This window comes from Stenella coeruleoalba (assembly GCF_951394435.1).
Source record: "Stenella coeruleoalba genome assembly, chromosome: 2".
Taxonomy (NCBI): Eukaryota; Metazoa; Chordata; class Mammalia; order Artiodactyla; family Delphinidae; genus Stenella; species Stenella coeruleoalba.
Window position 1 is genome coordinate 112318578 of NC_137147.1, and position 20295 is coordinate 112338872.

Consider the following 20295-nt stretch of genomic DNA (forward strand, 5'->3'; position numbering starts at 1 on the left):
TAAGGGGTATTGGGTTTCTGTTTTTTTGTTTTGTTTTTTTCCTTCCTTTGCCGTACGCGGGCCTCTCACTGTTGTGGCCTCTCCCGTTGCGGAGCACAGGCGCCGGATGCGCAGGCTCAGCGGCCATGGTCCACGGGCCCAGCCGCTCTGCGGCATCCTCCCGGACCGGGGCACGAACCCGCGTCCCCTGCATCAGCAGGCAGACTCTCAACCACTGCGCCACCAGAAAAGCCCGGGTTTCTGTTTTTGAGTGACGAAGTGTTCTTGAATTGACTGTAGTGATGATTGCACAACTCTGTAACTGTATATACTAAAAATCACTGAATTGTGTCCTTTAAGTGGATGAATTGTATGCTATGTGAATTACATCTCAATAAAGCTATTCAAAATAATAGATGAGGGGCTTCCCTGGTGGCGCAGTGGTTGGGGGTCCGCCTGCCGATGCAGGGGACTCGGGTTTTCGTGCCCCGGTCTGGGAGGATCCCGCATGCCGCGGAGCGGCTGGGCCCGTGAGCCATGGCCGCTGAGCCTGCGCGTCCGGAGCCTGTGCTCCGCAACGGGAGAGGCCACATCAGTGAGAGGCCCGCGCACCACAAAAAAAAAAAAAAAAAAAAAAAATAGATGCACCTTTTTTCCCCTCCCAGTGGGTATTGCACCTTTCCTTTCTCCCACTGAATTACGTCCCTGGCTCTGTGCTCCTTTCCCCAGGGGAGGGATGGTGGGAGATGTGAAAGGCCTGAAAGTCTCACAGGCTTTTGTGCTTCAAAAGCCTAAACCCTCAGCAAAGTTAGATGAGTTATGGAGATGATCTCAGGCAGCCTCGGCCTGTAGCCTCTTGAAGCAGGGTTTTGGTTTCCAGCCTGAGATTGAGGTTGGGCCACGGCAGTGAGAGTGCTGAATCCGAGCCACTAGACCACCAGGGACCAGTGGCCAGTGACAAGGTCCTGGCTCTGCGGCTTTGCAGAAAAGAATTCCCACAATGACAGAAAGTAGTGAAACAAGTAAAGTGTTTATTAGGAGGAAAAAGAATACAGTACATGTGGAAAGATACACGAGCGGACTCAGAGAGTCGCGCCCTCGTGATAGTTTGAATCACTTATATGGGGCATTTCTTCCAGGTTTCCTTTGGCTAATCATCTTGCTTTGCCTGGTTCTGAGTCCATATTTGGTTTATCTCAGGGTCCTCCCCTGTGTGCGGGTGCCAGGATGGATTCCAGCGAAGAGCCCTATGGGTAGGTTGACATCACCTACTATGGGATGGCACTCCCTCCCTTTTTGACTTTCAAGGACCTTTATAGTTGGGAAGGTCTCCTTGACCTCAAGAATGAGAAATATGTGGTCTCTATCTTTTATCTGGGCAGGGCTCAGTCTCTCCTATCTTCATCTTGGAGTACAAACTCCAGCTGCTCAGCCTGGGGCCCATCTATCTCCTGCCTCATAGACATGAAAGGAAGAAGGAAGAGATGCTTGGGTGCAAACCAAGTGTCTTGGAGGAGCAAAAAGGAAAGCTAGACTTTTCACCCTGGACTGCAAAGAGATCCCCAGGCAGGAGCAAGGAGGAGAGAGGTGTGCAAGTTCCAGATCAGTGAGGACTCCTGCCCTGTTTTCGGGAGAACCCCCAGCAAGGAGGCAGGACCCCATCTGCATGGTGATGTTCTGGTGGGCGTTCCACCTACTATTGATACATAACAAACCACTCTGAATTTTGTAAAACAATCACTTTGTTATGCTCATGGGTCAGGAATGCAGAAAGAGGACATCAGGAACGGCTGGTCTCTGTTCCATGAAGTCTGGGGAGAGTCGAAGGCTGGGGAGAGTCAAAGGCTGGGGACGACTTGCCAGTGGGGGACTGGAATCATCTGAAGGCTGTTGACTCCCACGTCTAGCAGTTGTTCTAGTAGTCGGCTGGGGTCCCAGCTGCGACCGTCGGCTGGAACACCCACGGGTGTCTTCCTTATGTGGCTGCTTGGCCTTCCTCATAGCATGGTGGCTTAGGATCCAAGAACAAGCATCCCAAGAGAACCAGGCAAAGCTGTACCTCCCTTTAGGGTCACATAATGTCGCTTCTGCCATAGCCACAGGACCCCCACCTCTCGGTGGGAGGAGTTTCAAAGTCACACTGTAAGAAGAATGTGTGGGACAAGATGGACTAAGATGCCGTTTCTCCCAGCCAGGAGGGAAGGGGCTCAGGACTGGAACTTAGGCAGAGTGTTAGAATTAATGTTTGCAAAGAGCTTGCACACTTGGAGTTTGTAGCATGAGCTTGGTTCTTGCTCTGCATTCATTCATCTCTACAAAGAGCTAACCAAGGGGACAAGGGAAGACACCCAACATGGAGGTAGGACTAAGGGCTAAATCAGCCTTTCAGCCTCCCCAAGTTTCAGGCCCTCCCCTCCCCGCAGTATGGCAAAATTCCATGATGTGTGATATGTAACCCATGGGATGCTGTCTCTAGCTCCATGCCCAGAACGGGATGAAGCTCAGTGTGCAGGAGCTGTCGTCACGTGACTGCCCTACAACCCAAAGGAGCCCAAGCGAGTCATATTCCTTCCCCTAGAGCCTCAGGAGTTGTCCAGAGCCACCAATCTCTCCCCTGTCACTTGAAATCAACCTGCCCATTGTCAAGTCAGTGGTCCTCAATGAGAGGCGATTTCCCCCCCCGCCAGGGGATGCTTGGCAACGTCTGGGGACATTTTTCATTGTCACAACTGAGAGGGTTGCTAGTGGCATCGAGTGGGTGGAGCTCAGGGATGCTGCTAAACATCCTGCAGTGCCCAGCCAACCCCTCAACAAAGAATGATCCAGCCCGAAATGTAGATAGTGCTGAGACTGTGAAACCCTGGCCCGGGGTTCCCAATAAGAAATAGATCTTTAAAGGAAATCTGGGAAACATTTGTCTGCTTTTACTCTTCCTATCAGAATGGCATCCCTGCCTTCACCCCAAGGTGGTGACAATTTTTTTTACCATATTCCAGAAGGAAGCCCAGCCAGGCAAAGTTCCTTGGACGTGTGAAATTTGAGTCAGTGGGTGATTTCTTTTTGCCTTTTGCAATCCTTCTTATGCAAAATATAATTTTTTTATTTTTAAGGCATCATGAAATCTGCCTTCCTTATAGACCAAAACGTTATCCAAGGTAACAGTGAGTTTTATAAATGGGAAAGATACGGTTGCTGGACAAGAAAAAGATGGCAGGACCAGGGTCCAAGCCACTATACCCAGAGGTCAGGGATAACGAGTTTGGAGAAACTGAAAGGGAGTGAGTTGTTGATTCTGGTTGCAGGGATTTCCAGGAAGGAGTAGTCAGAAGAGGCTGACCGATGGAGAATGCAGGGAGACAGAGGCTTCAGGAAGGGAGAAGGGCCAGCTGGAGGGGCAGGCAGTGCTGTTCTTGGGCCAAGTGCCAAGGGGGAGACTGGTCCTGGGAACTGCAGGGACCAGAGGACCTGGGAACTGCAGGAGAGGCAGGTGAGGGGTGGCTTTGCAAAGCTCAGAGTAGACAGAACTGGAACGTGGATGGGCTTCCTTGGGGATCAGAGCAGGATCTGAGCTGGAGAAAGAAAGGCAGAGAAAGATGGAGAAAAGAAGAGAAAGAAAGAAAGAAAGGAGAGGGAAGGGTGTGAGGGGAGAGAGGCAGAAGATAGAGAGCGTTGTCTGGAAATGGAGATGGAGCAAAGGGGTAAAGTGGTTGAGCGTGTGAATGACCCAGCTTCCCGTTTTGTTCCAGGTCTCTGTACACCTAGCCAAGGAGCTTTGTGTCCCAGACTGGCTTCCAAGGGGTGGTCTTCTTGGAGGGACCCCTACAGAAGGGGCAGAAAAGAAAGCAAAGACCTGAGATCAAGGTCAGGACATTTGGAAGACAGCTCTAAGCCTCTAGAAGTCTGGGCACACTCAAGGGTGCAGCCTAGGAGCCTCCTGCCCCCAAAGCCGATTCCTTTGTGTTCAAGGATGGAGCCATTTTTCTAGGAGACACACAGAGACATGGCAGAACCCGCCAGAGTGCCCTCCCTTCCCCAGGGGATCAGTTGTCAGAGCCTGTCCCTCCCTGAGAGGAGGGGGAGGGAGGTGCCTGTGCAGAGGGAGGAGGGCTGGGGACAGGGAAAGGTGGCGCCCCTCCCCAGCGTTTGCTATTTCGGACCCACCAAAAGTCAGTTTCTCCTGGGTCTCTGCTCAAATGCAAGTGACAAGACTCCTCACAGCCATCTCTTTCCTTAACCCCTTTTGCTGGGCCATCTGTTCAGAACACTGATGTGTGTCTCTCCTCGGAGCCGGCATCCCATTATTCAGGCTCCTTGCCTGGCACAGACTCTGTCCTTCACAGCTGCCCCTGCCCCACACAATAAAACCCAGCCACTTGCTCACGTCCCGAGTGACAGGGTTGCTCACGGGTCCCTGGGCGAGCAGATCACAGTTGAACAGAAATCCCGGAGGCCTGTTCCCTGCTCAGCCTTCTTTCAGATCTTAGCTTGTGCCTCACCTCCATCCACTCCCCAAGCTGGCTTTAAGAAATGTCCGTCCTCTGCGTTGCCGTGGAGCCTTGTGTTCCTCCACCATGGTCAGCGGGGAGCTGGGCCATTTCACATCACACCCTGATCCAGCTGAAGAGCCTTTGAGGGACCTGCCTTCCCCCATGGGTTCTTCAAGCTTCCATAAAGTCTCAGTCTCCTGGGTCTTTAGACACACACTCTTTTTTCTCCTAACCCTTGTCTCCCTTGGTAATCCCATCATCAGGACGGGCTTCCTAGAGCAGCGTTGTCCAACAGAACTTTCTCCTGTGATGGGAATGTTCTTTATCTGCCTGGTCCAATATGGTAGCCACTGGCCGCATGTGGCAATGGAACCCTGAAATGTGGCCAGTGGGACTGAGCAACTGTATTTTTAAATTGTATTAAATTAAATTTTAATTTGACTGAAATTTCAACTGACATAGTCCCAGAGCAGCTGCCGCAGCTGCAAATCTAGAAACTTGCTAGAAATGCAGAATCTCGGGCCTCATTCCAGACCTCCTGGATCAGAATCTCTGGGGCTGGGGCCCAGCACCCTGGGGCCAATTTTAACCTGCCCTCCAGGTGGCGTTTATGCACAGAGGTTTGAAAACCACTAATCCAGAGCCAAGTCACCCACGACCCCTGGGCCTTGGGAAAGCCAGGGGTCCGGAAGTTGGCTCCGACCCAACTTGGGGCCTATGCACTGGGTTTGCTGTCCACACCTCAGGCAGAGAAGGCAAAACTGGCCTCAGCTGGTGCTTCTTACCCACCCCCATAGCAGGCGCCGGGCTGTGGGAAGGTCTCAAGAATGAATGCAGCAGAGAGGGGTGCTGGCTTTTTCCGTTCGCTTGCTGCGCGCCTTTCCCCGTGGGTGAGGTGTGCAGTCAACACCCACCCAGGAGCAACCTTCCCCGTGAGAACAGGCCTGGCCCCCGCCTTTCCCTCCTCGCCCACAGGAGGCTGGGAGCTGGCTGGGGGAGGCTTCAAGCCCTGCCTGGGAACGCCCAACAAGGGGCCCCAAGGTGCTCAGAGACAAAGTGGCCTGGGTCCTCTCTTTCCTTTTTTTCTAGCCAATATTTATTGAGCTCATCATCTAGGTCCTGTGCTAAGTGGTTTGTAGTGTTTACCCTTTACATCAGTCCTATGAATTGGCATTATTGTTCCTATTTCTTTATTTTTTGACTGTGCTTTGTGGCCTGTGGGATCTTAGTTCCCCGACCAGGGATAGAACCTGTGCCCCTTGCATTGGGAATGCAGAGTCTTAACCACTGGACCACCAGGGAAGTCCCAGTGTCCCTATTTCTTAGAGGAGAAGCCTAAGGCTCAGAGAGGTGAAGTGATTTGCCCAAGGTCAACAGCTGCTCTGTCTGATTCCCAAGCCTGAGCTTTTGCCTACAGCCCCATATGCTCCTCCACAGGAAGCAGGTCAGGTGTGGGCCCCTCTTTGGAGCCCCAGGAATAGGAGGGTGCAGCTTCTGTTAGTGCCCAGGAAGCTCTCTTCTCAGCAGAAATTCCTGAGCCAGTGATTCATACCTGAAGGATGCTTACTTGCAATTTCCTCTTCCATAGGGAACTTTATATGTGATTCACTTAATATCAAATTGTGTTGAAACCTCCACCCCTGTTCCTTCTCCCTTTCTTGTCTCTTCCCAATCTTTTAAAATTTATTTATTTTTGGTGGCATTGGGTCTTTGTCACTGCGCACGGGCTTTCTCTAGTTGCGGCGAGCGTGGGCTACTCTTCGTTGTGGTGCACGGGCTTCTCATTGCAGTGGCTTCTCTTGCTGCGGAGGACGTGTTCTAGGCGCACAGGCTTCAGAAGTTGTGGCACGTGGGCTCAGTAGTTGTGGCTCGTGGGTTTAGTTGCTCCACAGCATGTGAGATCTTCCCTGACCAGGTCTCAAACCCGTGTCCCCTGCACTGGTAGGTGGATTCTCAACCATTGTGCCACCAGGGAAGTCCCTCTTCCCAATCTTTGTTGCTTTCTTCCAACTCATAAGAGTGGGAGCTGGGCATCAAGAAGGGTGCTTCCTGACACCAGAGGTGGTCCCGGGAGCAGCAGGGGCTAGTGCAGGCCTGCTTGAAGTTAAAGCCTGGGAGGAGTTGCCCAGAACGTCTGGGGCAAGAGGAGTGACATTGTCTGGCATGAGGGCACCTTTTGGCACCTGGCCTGCAGTGGCCGGAATGTGACCCCTTCCCGGGACATCAGAATGCCCATGAGAGTTTAGTCCTTCCTTCCCCAGGAAGACTCCATGTAACCTTCCAGCACCTCCCCTGTCTGGTTGTAACCCTTGTTCCCTTTCCTGCTCTCCCTTTTGTCCCCTTTCCCAGCTCCTATCCTGCTCTGCCCTCTTTGTCTCATTTCCCTCAAGTTCCTGGACACAGACTGTCCCGGGGATTGACAGCTCCAGCTGTCCCCGTGACCTCCTGTTTCCTTCAGAGTGTCCATGTCACCTTTCAAGGTTGCCTTCTGCCTTTGGGATGGAGGATAGGGGTCGGGAAGTGATCGGGGTGAGAAGGGGTGTGACAGCCAGGCCAGGAGCGACTTCAAGGAGCTTTTCCCTGTGTGGCCAGTAGGTGGTGCTAGATGCCAGCCGAGGCCCTGCTGGAGCGCTGGAGCCAACCGCAGCCCTGGCTTACAGGAAGGGGCCCTGCCTGCCCAGCAGCCCTTCTGGATGCGGTGCCAGGCACCGCGGGCTGGAGGGCTGATTCGGGACACCGGAGGGGCTAGGAGAATGTAATTGGTCTCCCCTCTAGGAATCAGAAATGAGTTGAAAAGAACCTGCCTCACCTTTTCCTCCCCAGAGAGGTTAGAACAACTGGGATACAGGAACTTGCCTCCACACTTGCTCAAATATCACCCTCTCTAAGTGCGGGTAGGCTCTCTTTCCTCCGGGAGCTCAGAGCAAGCTTTACTTCACCCTACTGGGGCACTTCACACATGGCAAAACTGAGTTGTTTCCACGGCTCCCTTCTCCAGGAGACTATCAGCTCCTGGAAGCCATTTCTAACCACCGCTCTATCTTCAGCACCAATCCAGGGCCTGGCGCACAGCACGTACTCAGAATGTGGTGCATGACTGAGGGAGTGAGTCAGTGGCAGCATGGAGGCTATACTGCCCCTCCCCCTTGGAGGTCTTTAGAACATGGTAGTTCCTCTGCCTCGGGGTTTTAGCAATGATGGCCCAATGGAGAAACAGTGGGAAGGATGCTCTGATGGCCTTGAAGGCCATTGGAAGCCAACGCCTAGCTCCAGACTTCACACATTTGTTGAATATGCTTTATTTCCCTTCATCTGATGGACATCTCTCCAAGCAAAGAAGCCTCCTCGTATCTACAAAGAAACCTCCCCACATCCTCAAGAAGAGGAATGACAGGTAACCTGGGCACTGGGGCTCTGGGACTTTGGTCTTAGCTTCCCAGGTGCACAGACCTTGGAGAAATGCTGAACTTTGGGGGCTGGGCGATCAGAAAATGGAAAGAGAGGCCATCCTTGGGAGCTCTGCTGGACAGGAACTGGGCTGGTGGGTGCGTGTGCACATCAGCACCCAGAGGGAGGGGGATACTGTGTAGGCAGGGACATGAACAAGGATTGAAGTGATCCAGGTGGGCACTGGCTCCTCAGACAAAGTTCTTTTTCTCTGGCTGAGACTCCAAGTCAGCAGAATGTGCAATTTGATTGAAGACTTGGATAAAGTAAGCCAAACAGACTTGTAACTGACCTGAAGTGGGAAAGGGGTAGGTGATTTTCTGGACCTGGAAAGATCTGGACGGACAAGAACAGAAGGATGAATCAATGAGGTGTGAAATAACAAAGATAAAAGTCAAGTTCTAAAGACCAACTGGATGCGAGAGGCGAGGCTTCAGGGTTGCTCGCAAGAAGGCTTCGTTGCTTCTAATTGATCCGAGTCAGCCGTGGGATGGGAATGCAGCAGACATGAATTCGTGCTGGGAGAAGGTTCAGAGTGAAGTTCCAAGCTGTGGTCTGCTCTGGTCAAGCACTCTTGGTTGTTCTGTTCAGTTCTAGGGAACATTCTATGTGATCCATTTCATACCAGCTCACGTTGAAACCCTCACCTCTGTTCCTTCTCCCTTGGTCACTTTCCAATCTTCATTGCTGTGACCCAATGAAGAAGAGCCAGAGCTGTCTTTTAAAAGACACGATGCACTGAAACAGACACCAAGGGGAACAAGCAGGACAAAGAGACTCAAAACTCGAGAAAGCACTGAAGGAACCCGAGCTCTTCATCGTGGGGAGAACCAGGCCTGGCGGTGGTGGTGGTGGTGGTGGGCACAAAGCTGTGAATGAGCCAGTCTCCTTGGCTTGTGATGACCGTGGAGCAGATGTGACAACAGGAGGGGTTGAGTTCCCTGAAGGTTTGCCAACCCAGGATGGGGTTGAGTTTGAAGCCCCTGAATTTCCCTCTGGGCCACAGAGACTAAACAAGTCTCTCTCCATCCCTCTACACCCGGGGCTGCCTTGGGGCCACTTAGCCACAACCTGAAGCAGCTGTAAAGGTCAGTGGCCTCACAGCTCTGTCTCTCCCACTGGCCCTGTGGCTGCACCCAGCTCTTTGTTGAGGCTGGGATTGCTAATTGTGATGAATTCCCTTGGGTCTCAGGATGAGGACACGGGCCATCAACAGAGCTTATGTGCTCCTAGGTCCCAGAGGCGGGACAGCTCAGATACGAAGGTTTATGCTACTCCCCTCTTGCCCCCTTCCCAGGAAGAAGCTGGGGTTCAAATTCTAGCTCAGTGATCTGGGTCAAGGTGACCTTTCTGAGCCTCAGCATGGGCACTGGCTGGGTGGTGGCAGGTACCCTTGACATTAGCCATCCTTAGGCGCCACCCTCTCTACCTCCCAGACTGTAGTATAAGGCCCCTACCCAGAGTCTGTTGTGTCCTGGCCCAATAATATCTGCTTGCCTAGAGTCAGGGTGACCAACCTGACTGGTTTGCCCTGGAAGGAGGGCTCCTGGGATGCAGGACTTTCAGTGCTAAGACCTGGGAAGTCCTGGGCAGAGCAGGACCAGTTGGTTCGCTTAGCTGGAGCCAGTGGTTCTCTGAAGGACAGCTTGGGGCCGACGTTGAGGACTGGTGCTCTGTCCCTGCACTCAGTGCTGCCTGAAATCCCCCCACAGCTCAGGGACCGAGGGCAACACCTCTCGTGCTATGGGTTTGCCCTCCCTTTCTCATTTGCCAGCCCTTCATTTTCCCCTGGAATGTCTAATGCATCTGGAAATGAACCTGCTTTTCCCCCTCTGGTCACCCCATGCTGGGAAACAGTGCCTTGGGGTGTCTAATACTGGGGGTAGGGGGAGGGGCGGGAGGAGTTACACGCTCAGGCCGACCTTGCAGGGGGACAGCAGCCTCTGCTTTCTGTAGCCCTGTAAACACTGGTGGCCCTGTGGCCTCTAGGTGCTGGGCTCTGCTTCTGGCAAACACCCCTTCTTTCAGGATGGGCAGAGTTGACGTTGGACTCAGTACCTGAATTTCCTTGGAGCCAGGAAATCATTGTGGTCGCTGGCTCTGTTCTCAGATATGCTGACTTCCTTTCAGGTTGTCCTGAGATCCTGTAGGAACATGAGGCCAGTCTCCCAATGCCCAAGAGACCCACATCTCTGAGGCCCTATCTGTAGAAGCACAGTCTCTAACCTCACACGGAGTTGGGAAGGGCACTCAGCCCCACCTGCCTTCAACTTAAAACTCTGTCAAAAGACCACACTGCCCAGTGTGCAAGTTTTGTCCCTGGGACCCCAAGAAAGATTCTGCTGAGGTAGAAGATGGGAGAAGGGAAAGAATAGGACACATTCTTTCCTGGTTTAATTTTCTAGTTTAGTTCAATGCATATTAGATCGACACAGGTTCTGTGCAAATGCAATAGGCCTGGTTTCAAGGCACCTATAGTTCCAGGAGGGAGGCAGAAACACGCATGGCTGCCTCGGAGCGGGGAAGGCTCTGATCGATGCTGTAACAGATGCTGAGCCGGCACTCTGAACATACAGGGCCAGAGGGGTTAGTAGGAGAACTTGGGGAGGCTTGTTAAGGATGTCCAAGGCTTTGAAATCGAGGCAGAATTTTGACAGGCCGAGGCCGCCGGGCCCTAGGAGCAAAAGGGCAGAGGTGAATGCAAGTGGGGACAGTGAGGCAGGAAGTGTGCGGGAGCTGGGCATGGGGACCAGGCAGTCTCGGGACCCGAAGGCAGAGAAGAGAGGAGGGCCAGATCCGGGAAAGCGCTGGGTGCTGGGCGATGGAGCCTGGAGTCCTGCAGGCGGTGGGGATCCACAAAAGGTTTTAAAGCAGGAGAGAGCTGGAGATCCAGCCATCTCTCGACAAAAGGTCAGCTGCCCTGCCACTTCCACCCCCTGCTGGCATTGCCTTTTTATTCTTTAATGAGGAGCTGGACCAGCCTTGCCCCCACCCCCCACCCCCAGGGAGGGTCTGGCCATGGGCTCTGCTCCACTCCCAGGTCGGGAGCATGACGAGGGCCCCGGGGCTGGAGTTGCCTGTTCTCTCCTTGCCTCTGACCCAGACAGAATCCACGGCTAGGGAGCCGTGGAGCAGGAAGTCCGACCTGGAGTGGGCAGGGCTCCTGAGCCCTCACCACCCTCCCTGACCGCCTCTGCTCCTGCTTTCTTCCTCCAGCTTCACCCCGCCTGCATCCCTTCCCTCTTCTAAATCCTCGGCCTTACCTTCCTTCCCCTTGTCCTGACAGCAGGGACCCTTCTCCCTGCTCCCATCCCGCTGTCCACTAGGTCCCACTGTCCCTAGCCACGTAGGAGGCAGGGCCTTGAGGTCAGACCGACTCAAGCTCGTGCCTGTCCTCACAGCGCGACTTCAGTCTCAACCTCTCCAAGCGGTTCTTCACCTGTGGAGGTCAGATCAGGAGGGCAAGCTCCCTGTGTGGCTGGAACTCCGCTGTCGCCTGCGCTGTGGGCATTGGTCACCGGCCCTCCCCGCCCCCACTTCTCCCTGTTCAGGCACGCTCTTGGCCCTTCAGGGCGCAGATCTCTCTGGCTGGGGAGCAGTGGGCAGCTCCAGGTGGTGTGGAACTCCTTACTGGGCTTCCTGGGATGCTGCTGGCCTTTTCAGTTGCCTCCCTGTCACTCTTACAGGATAACAAGGCCATAAATCAGGAGCTGTCAGTGTTCATTTCCGTCCTGGGGTGGACAGCATCCTCTCCTAGCGAGGCTCCAGGCCTGTCTGCAGAGGACCAGCCAGGGAGGACCACAGGCCAGGGCTTCGGTAGTCAGTTCAGGCCAGAGCCAGACCCGGGGTCCACAGAGCTGCATGAGGATGAGCCAGCATGTGCCATGACTCCCACATGTGTCCTCCTGTTGGGCCCACCCGTCTGGCCCACATCAGTCCTGGGTCAGAAACCATGAGCTACACACAGGTGGAGACTAGAACCTTCTCCCCAGAATGCCAGGCTGCTGGGATGAGACCCCTAGGCTTGCCAGGGACTGTCTCTGCCAGAAATGGAAGAGGGAGTGTCTTCTACCAGGAGCCTCGGGGAGAGAGAGCCCAACAAGGGAAGCTGCCCCTGCTGTGTCTCCTTCTAGGGGCTGGGAGGGGGCCGGAAGCAAGGCCAGCTCTGAGAGAGTCAGCGAAGATAAAGAGGGATAACACAGAACTTCAGGACTTGGCAGGAGTGCCCTGAACTTCAGCCAGGACCCAGCTGGCTGGCTGTCCCAGCTGGGAGGAGTTTGTGAAATCCCCCAGTTTCAACCTGCCCATTTTACAGATAAGGAAAATGAGAGCGGGCAGTACCAGACTCGGTGACCAGCATCTTATTCCCAAAGCAGCTGCAAAGGATCTCAGTACACAGAACTGTGTACAGCGAACAGATGAATGAATGAATAAAAACAAAGGAAAGGACAGCTCTCCCCACCCAGAATTAACCTCTTCTTCATACCCCCTGCTGTTTGCTTCCCATCACAGGTGACAATCTGTTGTCCTCCTTGGCTGGCTGGCAGACCCTGAGGTGCATGAGAACAGAGACCAAGTCTGACTTTCCCACGATCTTGCCTGGCCTGTGGGTTGCTCTCCGTCAAGTCTCGGGATGGTCCAGGGTTCTTCTTTATCATTCTCACTGGATCCATCTGAGGTGAGGGATCCTGGGAGTGAGAGGATATTCCCATCCTGCCCCACTTCAGCCCAAGAGTCAGCTGGAGAGAAACAGGCGGCCTTTCTGCTCACTGGCCCCCAGCATGGAGTCAGCAACTTGGTTATCCTTAGGAAAGGTCAGCTGAATCAGCCCCCCCTACCCCTGCAAGAAACGTGCTTGGTATTTTTAGAAGCTTTTGTTACTGAGCTCAGCAGGAGGCACTCAGAGCCTTTGCCCAACCAACCCCAGCCCCTGCCCAGCCCCTGCCTCAGCCTCGCTATCTCACAGCTCAGGCTAGTGAAGGTAGCTGCCTCTGTGCAGAAGCGGATACAGTCATTCAGCTAGGGCTGGTGGGTAAATCCTGACCTCCTTTAAACTGTATAATATGTGCCTGCGATCCCATCCACGTCACTGCCCCAAATCTATCTTGTGACCTTGAGAAAGTCACGTTCCCACATTATTTCCACCTGTACGATGGAGAGGTCATCATATTTACCTGCAAATCCATTTTGCAGAGGAGGTGGGATAAATAGGAACCCTATAAGCACCAAAAATTGCTGTATTCTGCTGAACTCTGGGAGATGGTTGTAAGGCCAGGGTGTGGTGGTATTGGAGAAAGATGCTTAGAGAGATGATGTCATAAAAATCTGTCATAAAATGCTGTTGTGCTAAAAAGGTAGCTCTCTGGTTGAGAAGAGAGGTATGTGGTCCAGGAGGGGCCAGCTGTGTTTGGGACATGAGGTTCTGAGAGCTCTAGCCTAGAATCTGTTTTTTTTTTGTTGTTGTTTGTTTGTTTGTTTGCTTGTTTGAACGGCAAAATGGATGCTTTAAATAGAAGCCTTTGGCTCTGGTCCTAACTAGCTCTGTGGCCTTGGGGACATAACTTAGTCATCTCGGGCCTAATTTTTCTACCTATAAAATGACAGGGATGGAGGAGGAAGGGCTTGGACTAAATATGTGCTTCCGAAAGTGGTAGGTTTCCACAGAGGGTTTTGTGTCAAAACCCCAGGGGTCTCTGAGTGCCCAGGAGTAACACACATGACATGTACCTTCCAGGGCCACTCATTTTATTCCGTGGAGAGATTTTAAAACATTAGTTCACACCAAAACACACACAGACCTACTAGGCTGTAGAATGACACACTCGCTCAAATTTTGAAAGTAACATGTGAGACTTCAAAGCTTCATGCCTGCTGCAGCCCTTCCCCCAACTCCTCCTTTCCCTCCGCCACCCACGGTGAGGAGTTCATTTTCCTCTGGGCTTAGGGGTTCTTGTTGGAGAAACACCAGGCTGGTTGATCTAAGGTTTCCTTTTTTCAGATGTCAGCATTCTCTAATTATAATGTCTGCTTTATTATTATGGTTATTATTTGGGGTATATGTGCCGGAGGAGGTGGGGTTCATGATAAACCGACCCGACAGAAGATGACTGAATGTTTTCTTTCCTCTTCCCATAGTCCCAGGACTGGAAACTTCCAGTGAACTTAGAAGTTGAAGGGAAAGTGAACTGCCTTCCTCAGGCAGCAGGGATTGATGGGAGAAAAAAGTGGGAGTCCGGAAGGAGGGTTGCTATTTAAGATGTTCTATTCCACAATCTTCCTATCTGAGAGCTAACAGATTAAAAGCATGGCTTCTAACCCAGTCTGGCACAAGGCAATGAAGATTCCCCCCAGCATCCCGTATTAAGCAGCCTCATCTGCCCGGGCCCAGCAGCTGCCTTTACCACCCACCCACCCAGCCACGCCCCTCGGCCCCCGCCTTTCCTCCCCCCCGCACATATATGTGCGTGCCCAGCACAGTCTAAATGCTCGCCCACCCGCCACCCGGCTCCCCCACGCTCAGCCTGGCCCTCACAGATGCCCCCGTGGGCTGGAGGCTCCCGTGCGTCCTCTCCCACCCACCCCTCTGTCCACCCCTCCTGGCCCCCTCTCTCCCTTGCTGCCCACAGCCTCCCCGCAGGCTTCACGCACACACTCATTCACCTCGTGGAAGATCAAAAATAAACACTCTCTGGAACCTGTTCAAAGGCTAATGTGCATCCTCTCTTAATTATTGATTTGTTTATTACAGACGCTCGGGTAGGACATTCAATGCGGCCTCTGTGTCAAAGGGTCCACCTCTAGAATTCCTACCCTTTGCCAGGAGAAAGCTGGGGCAGCGATCTCCTCCTGGGAAGGGGTTAGTTGGGCATTAGGTGAACCCACCCATGAGGCAGGTGGCAGACCGATCATCCCCCGCTCCCCCCGACAAAGGCCGCCTGAGCCCCCCAGCCCAGTGATAACAACTGGAGTCTTCCTTCCCTCTGTCTCTTCCCTTTTACTAGGGGAAGACAAGAAATAGGAGAGGGCTGTCAGGATGCAAAAGGGCAGTGTGTCCTAAGATGTCCCTCTCCCCTGCAGAGGGGCAGCCTCCCCTTTCCTCATCGCCTCACCAGGGGCCAGTCTAATGTAAGCGGTGGTTCGGTGCAGTGGGTGTGTTGTTAGGGTTTAAAACCGGGCTCATACCACATACCAGCTGAGTGACCTTGGACGAGGGATGTAACCTCTCCAGTTTGGTTTTCTCATCTGTAAATGGGGTTTGTGAGGATTCAGTGAAACCGTGCCTATAAAGAGCATAGAAAAATGTTACATGTAGAAGCCAACGCGTTGCAGTTGCAGCCGTCACCATCTTCATGGTCAGCATCATTCTGCTCATCTTCATCCCTGGAACCCCAGGATCATAGGAGGTGGCCTGCTACGGTCCAGGGTGAAGCTCCCCTTTTAGTATGTGAGTGCAGCCTCTGGGTGGCCCCGGCTACATGTCAACACAGTGGGGCACGGAGCCTGGCAAAACCATTAACTCTGCAGGAAGAAGCTGGATCCTTCAGACCAGCGTGCTGGGGAAGGCTGTCCAGCCCTGGGCAAGCGGAGGGCAGAGCTGTCACTGGGTGCAGAGGAAGCACAGCCTCAGGCACACTGGGAAAGGGTCACGGCCATTCAAACACAGTGTTGGGCTCCTGGGCTCTCTTTCTTGGAGTCCTGAGGATGGCTCTAGATCTTGACACCAGGAAGAGGGCATCCAAGGGGAAGACCAAGTGTCCCCGCCTTTAGAGGGTCATCTGGCTTCTACCCGTTGGATGAACTCATGGTGTCTCCCAGGTCTGCCTCCAGGCTGGGTCTCTGGGACCCCCTCCCCAACACCGCACCCTCACCCCATAGCTCTGGGGGTCCGATCCTAGCTCTGGTTAAGGCGCACCAGGGCTGGTTGCACCTTCCCCACACTGTCACCTTCGTTCCGTGTCCCACCCCCATCCCGGAACTCCCTGGGCTGGGCTTTTGTTTCCTCGGTTCCCAGGCAGTGCAGCTGGTGCTGTGGGCTGGGGAGGGGGTGGAGGATGTGGCAGAAAGCCCGTGGGAGGGAGCTGTCTCTTAGTTTCAAAGGCGAGCCTGGCTCCTCAGGCCCCACCCCCCATCATAACGCTTCCCCCAAATTCCCACACTGGTGTCTCAGCAAATAAGACTAATTTTTTTTTTTTTTTTTTTTTTTTTTGGTTTTCCACTTGCTCTTGATACCTATTTAAGTGTGTGTGTGTGTGCTATTCCCAGTCATCATCAGCACCAGAGGAAATTGGAGCCAATTTGCTGATTTTTTGCTTTGAGTCCCCGGTATGCTGGCAATCTCTTCCTCTCTGGTCCTGAGGACTTTGAGGGGTCACCTCTTCAGCCCTCTGAGCTGCTGGAGATCTGTGCAGCTTATTTAAAGAAATAGAAGCCAGAGTGGCTTCTAGCCAACAGGCAGGGCAGAATTTGTAAGTACCCTAGATATGGGGTCTGAACCACCTGGTAAAGGTTGGACACCCCCCGCCCCGAAGGGAGAATAGAAAGAAAAAGAAAGGAAAGGATAGCTACTATATGCCAACCCCTGGGTTAGGTGCTTCACGTACATTTTATGATTGCATTCCTGAAACTACATCACAGGGGAAATATCTGTGAACAATACCCAAGAGTACATTTCTTTTAGGTGAGGAGGATGAGGCTCAGCAAGGCGACATAATATGCCCAGGTCTCCAGCTAGCAGGTGCTGGAGCTGAGGTCTGAATCAGATTTGCCTGGGGCCGACACCCAGGCTTTAGCTGTGCCTTTGAAGAGGGAATGTAACGTGTGGTGTGGATGGAAGCTGTTGCCTTGTGTTTCCCTCTCTCTGAGATCATCTGGTTGATAATTGCAGGCGGGTCAGGTAGGAAATGCTGATGGAGTGTGCAAAGGTCCTGGGGTCCTCTGCCTGGTTAGCAGGAACCTGTGTCTGTCATCTGTGCAGTGTTCAATGTTCATGAGGTGTTTTCATGTGTAACATTTTATTTGATCCTTGGGATCCTTGGGCCGCCAAGTTGTGGAGGAGGAAGTGGAGGATCAGAGAAGTTAAGTAACATGCCCAAGGTGACACAGCCCAATAGGCTTTTGATACTAAATGAGCAAATTAGTGCAGAGCTGGGTCTGAAAGACAACGTTCTGTGAGTCTGAGCCAGGCCAGGGGAGGGTGTGACATGGGCTGCTTTGGTGAGAAGCAGGTGGAGAAAAGGGCACCATGGGAGGTGTTGAAGGCATAGCAGCAGCCTGGGTGCTGAACAGGAGTTGGCTGGATTGATTAAGAAGGACAATGGGATATAGTGGGACCCTGGAGCTGGGGAGAAGGGTTTAGCTTTCTGTAGGATGGAAGCCACAGTAATGGGGCTGCTGGCCCTGGGTGAGGGGGGCCTAGTGAGGGCCCAGGAAGTCTGGAATTGCCCTAGAAGCCGCTATTGCCAACTTTCTCCTGACTTTGGAGCTGAGAACAGGAGCTACTCATCTTTCTGTTCCTGGAAGCCCCTTGCTATTTGCCCAACCAGGGACAAGTCTGTAGCTGCAAGTGTAACTCTGGGGTGTGGAGGAGGTGGTGAGCTCAGAGCACCCACTTCTGTCCCAAACTTCTCTTGGGGATATACATGGTGTTTGGGGCAGCAAAAGTGTACATTAAATCACCCCCAAAATGTGTGGTGTCTACTCCTGAGCTGGCATTGAGGTAGGTCCTGGCTCTCTCTTGGTGCTTACAGCTCTGGGGAAACAGACACCGAACCTTCATTTACAATGTGGTGAGTGGTTCAAAAGTGCAGGGCGTTGTTTAATAAATATGTACAGAGCATCTTTTATGTTTTCAGTGTCGTTTCAGGGGCTGGCAAATCAGTAAATAAAACAGGCGAGGTTCTTGTCTTCAATGAACTTACATTGTAAAAGCTGATAACAGGAAGAACATTCCCTTGGGAATCAGAAAGGCACCCAGATGTCTTTGCCTCCCACCTTGTCAATTTCAGTTCACCCCTCTCCAAGTGAAGGTCATGGCCCCTGGCTACCCTCTGGTCAATAAATAGGTAAATGGCTGGGTATTGTGCAGAGTGGGGTGTGATGTAAGTTACTGTGGAGAGCTTATCCGGGAAGGCACGTGAGGGCTGTGTCTATGATGAAGATTGGGCGTGAGGGTGCATCCTGGGGTTGCGGGAGTGCGGTCCTCCCTGCCAGTGATGCTGCCTGAAGCCTCTTCCGAGCACCTTTGTGGTGCTCGCTTCTCTGGCTCCCTAGATGCCTGCTGATTACTGATTTTATTCCTGAATCCCTCTGACTGCTCTGGGCCCTGCTCTCTGCAGGATGTGCAGCGGCCCTGCCCTGGGAACTCCCATGTGCCAGGACGGGTGCCACACTGAATTCCCAGCCCAGCCCAACTGCTCCCAGCTAATGGCGACCCAGCAGGGGTTACCCCACTAAGGGCAGGCCAAAGCCAGCACCATGCCCTCCCACCTCGCCCCACTCCTGAAGGAGCAACAGGCTGGCAAGGGAACCAGGGAGGGCCGAAGGGTTCTTTCTCAATGGAGACATACCCCAGCTTGGACCAGCGCCTTCTTCTGCAGGGACCTGGGACTTGGACCCTCGCCGTTCATGGCTCTGGCATCTAGGCGTCTGGCTGAGAGCATCCTTGGGCAAAGGCTGAGCTCCTCAGCCCAGCACGAGCATCTTTTATGTTTTCAGTGTCGTTTCAGGGGCTGGCAAATCAGTAAATAAAACAGGCAAGGTTTTTGTCTTCAATGAACTTACATTGTAAAACTTGTATGCAGGAACTTGCCAGGGGGCACTGCTCTGCACACATGCAGGACGAGCTTTATGGGGGCAGTGTTTTTGGCTGTGAGTAGACAACCAGTGCTAGGGCTTCCTGGCTGGGGCAGCAAAACGATCTGGGAACCTCAAAAATGGAAAAATGAAGTTAACACTCACCAAGTACTTACGGTGTGTCAGGCACTGCTCAAAGTGCTTTACTGCATGATCTTACAATAACCTTGTGAGTTAGATGCTGTTAAACCCCTATTTTGCAGATGGGGAAACCAAGGCACAAAGACTTAAGTGCCTTGCCCAGGCTCAAACGCTAGTGGGTGGTAAATTCAGTTCATGACACCCTATTTAGTCCCATTAGAGCTACTGACTCTCTTGTCCCCAAGGTCAGAGCGCCAATAGCCTGCATGATTTGGAGCCATACTCTAAAGGGGCTATTGACAAACCTGAATGCATCAGGAATGACCAGAGTGGGGAAGGACCAGAAAGCTGTGCTTTTGAGGTACAGGGCAGGAACTGAGGATATTTTGCTTGGAGAAGAGGTGGATGTGGGCAGCCTCCTGATTGGCTTGCAGAAAAGTGACAAGATTTTCCCCTGGGCTTCTAGGTGCCAGCACTAGTACCAAGGGTGGAAGCTTCAGGGAGCCTGGCTTCATTCTTTCAAACTGAAGGCTATCAAGGAATAAAGCTATTTGAGGACAGAATGGGAGGCCTTGGGTGGTATGAGCTTCCTGTCCCTGAAGGTGTTCAAGAGGGAACAGGCTGGATACTTGGGGATGTTGTTGAGGGGATTTCTACATCCAGTGGTGTTGCAGGTTGTTGGCGGGAGTCATTTCCAGCCCAGAGACTCTATGAATCTATCATTCTGGGTGAGTAGAATAAATGGAGAATCACCTGGGTAGCATCACTGGTCCCCTAAATGTCTCCAGACACTCCAACCAGGGCAGGAGAGGAGAAGCTAGGTATCCTTCAGGGAATCTTTTTTAATGGACCGGAGTAAGCAGTAAGGGGCTCTGACCCCTGGCAGGTAGTTCCAATCCCTGGCAGGTGTGTGCCTAAAATCTTGGGACTTAAATCTGGGTCCTGAGCTGGGACCTCCTGTGGTTGGATTTTCTTGCTTCCTTGGACCACCTTGGTGCTTGACTGTCTCCCTTCATGGGTGGGCTTACATTCTCCATATACAGTTGAAATTCCCTCCTTGGCTCCGGGCCTTATGGATACCATTACATCTTCTCAGCCTCCAAATGTGCCTTTTCCCCTTGCATCTTGAGTGAAGGCCACCCAGAAAACAGGACTTTCTTTGACCCAAGTCCAAGCCTGCCAGCCCAGATACTCTTTGCAACAGCAAATTCTTCAGGGTTCAGTTTTCCCTTTGACTTCTCCTGTGCTCCCCCCTCCCCACCCAGTCACCACCCAGAACCGCAGTTCCCCTCCCAGCTCAGAGTTATGGTGGTGGGTCCTATTTCTGTTCAAATTAGAAAGTTCTGCAGCATGGTTCTTGGATTTAGGATGACATCTTAGGAGTAGGGCATGGCGGGTAAATCTGAAATGTCTGGGGTCCGGCCTGCATCCCAATAACGTGGCCACTGAC

The 20295-nt window shown here is 52.8% G+C and overlaps 1 protein-coding gene across 4 annotated transcripts in view; it reads left to right on the forward strand.

The window, feature by feature from the left end:
* The window catches only part of NTRK3 (neurotrophic receptor tyrosine kinase 3), a gene marked incomplete at its 5' end in the record, with an annotated part of 581909 nt that overhangs the window by 185025 nt on the left and 376589 nt on the right, over nt 1-20295 (forward strand). Inside the window, 2 exons of one of the 4 annotated variants that reach the window (XM_079911025.1) lie at nt 8811-9001; nt 12426-12591. The exons of the other annotated variants lie outside the window; for them this stretch is intronic. Coding sequence (XP_079767151.1) covers nt 12473-12591 — 119 coding nt within the window. Of the gene's footprint in view, nt 1-8810; nt 9002-12425; nt 12592-20295 lie in introns of those variants that run through there. 4 annotated transcript variants of the gene reach the window in all.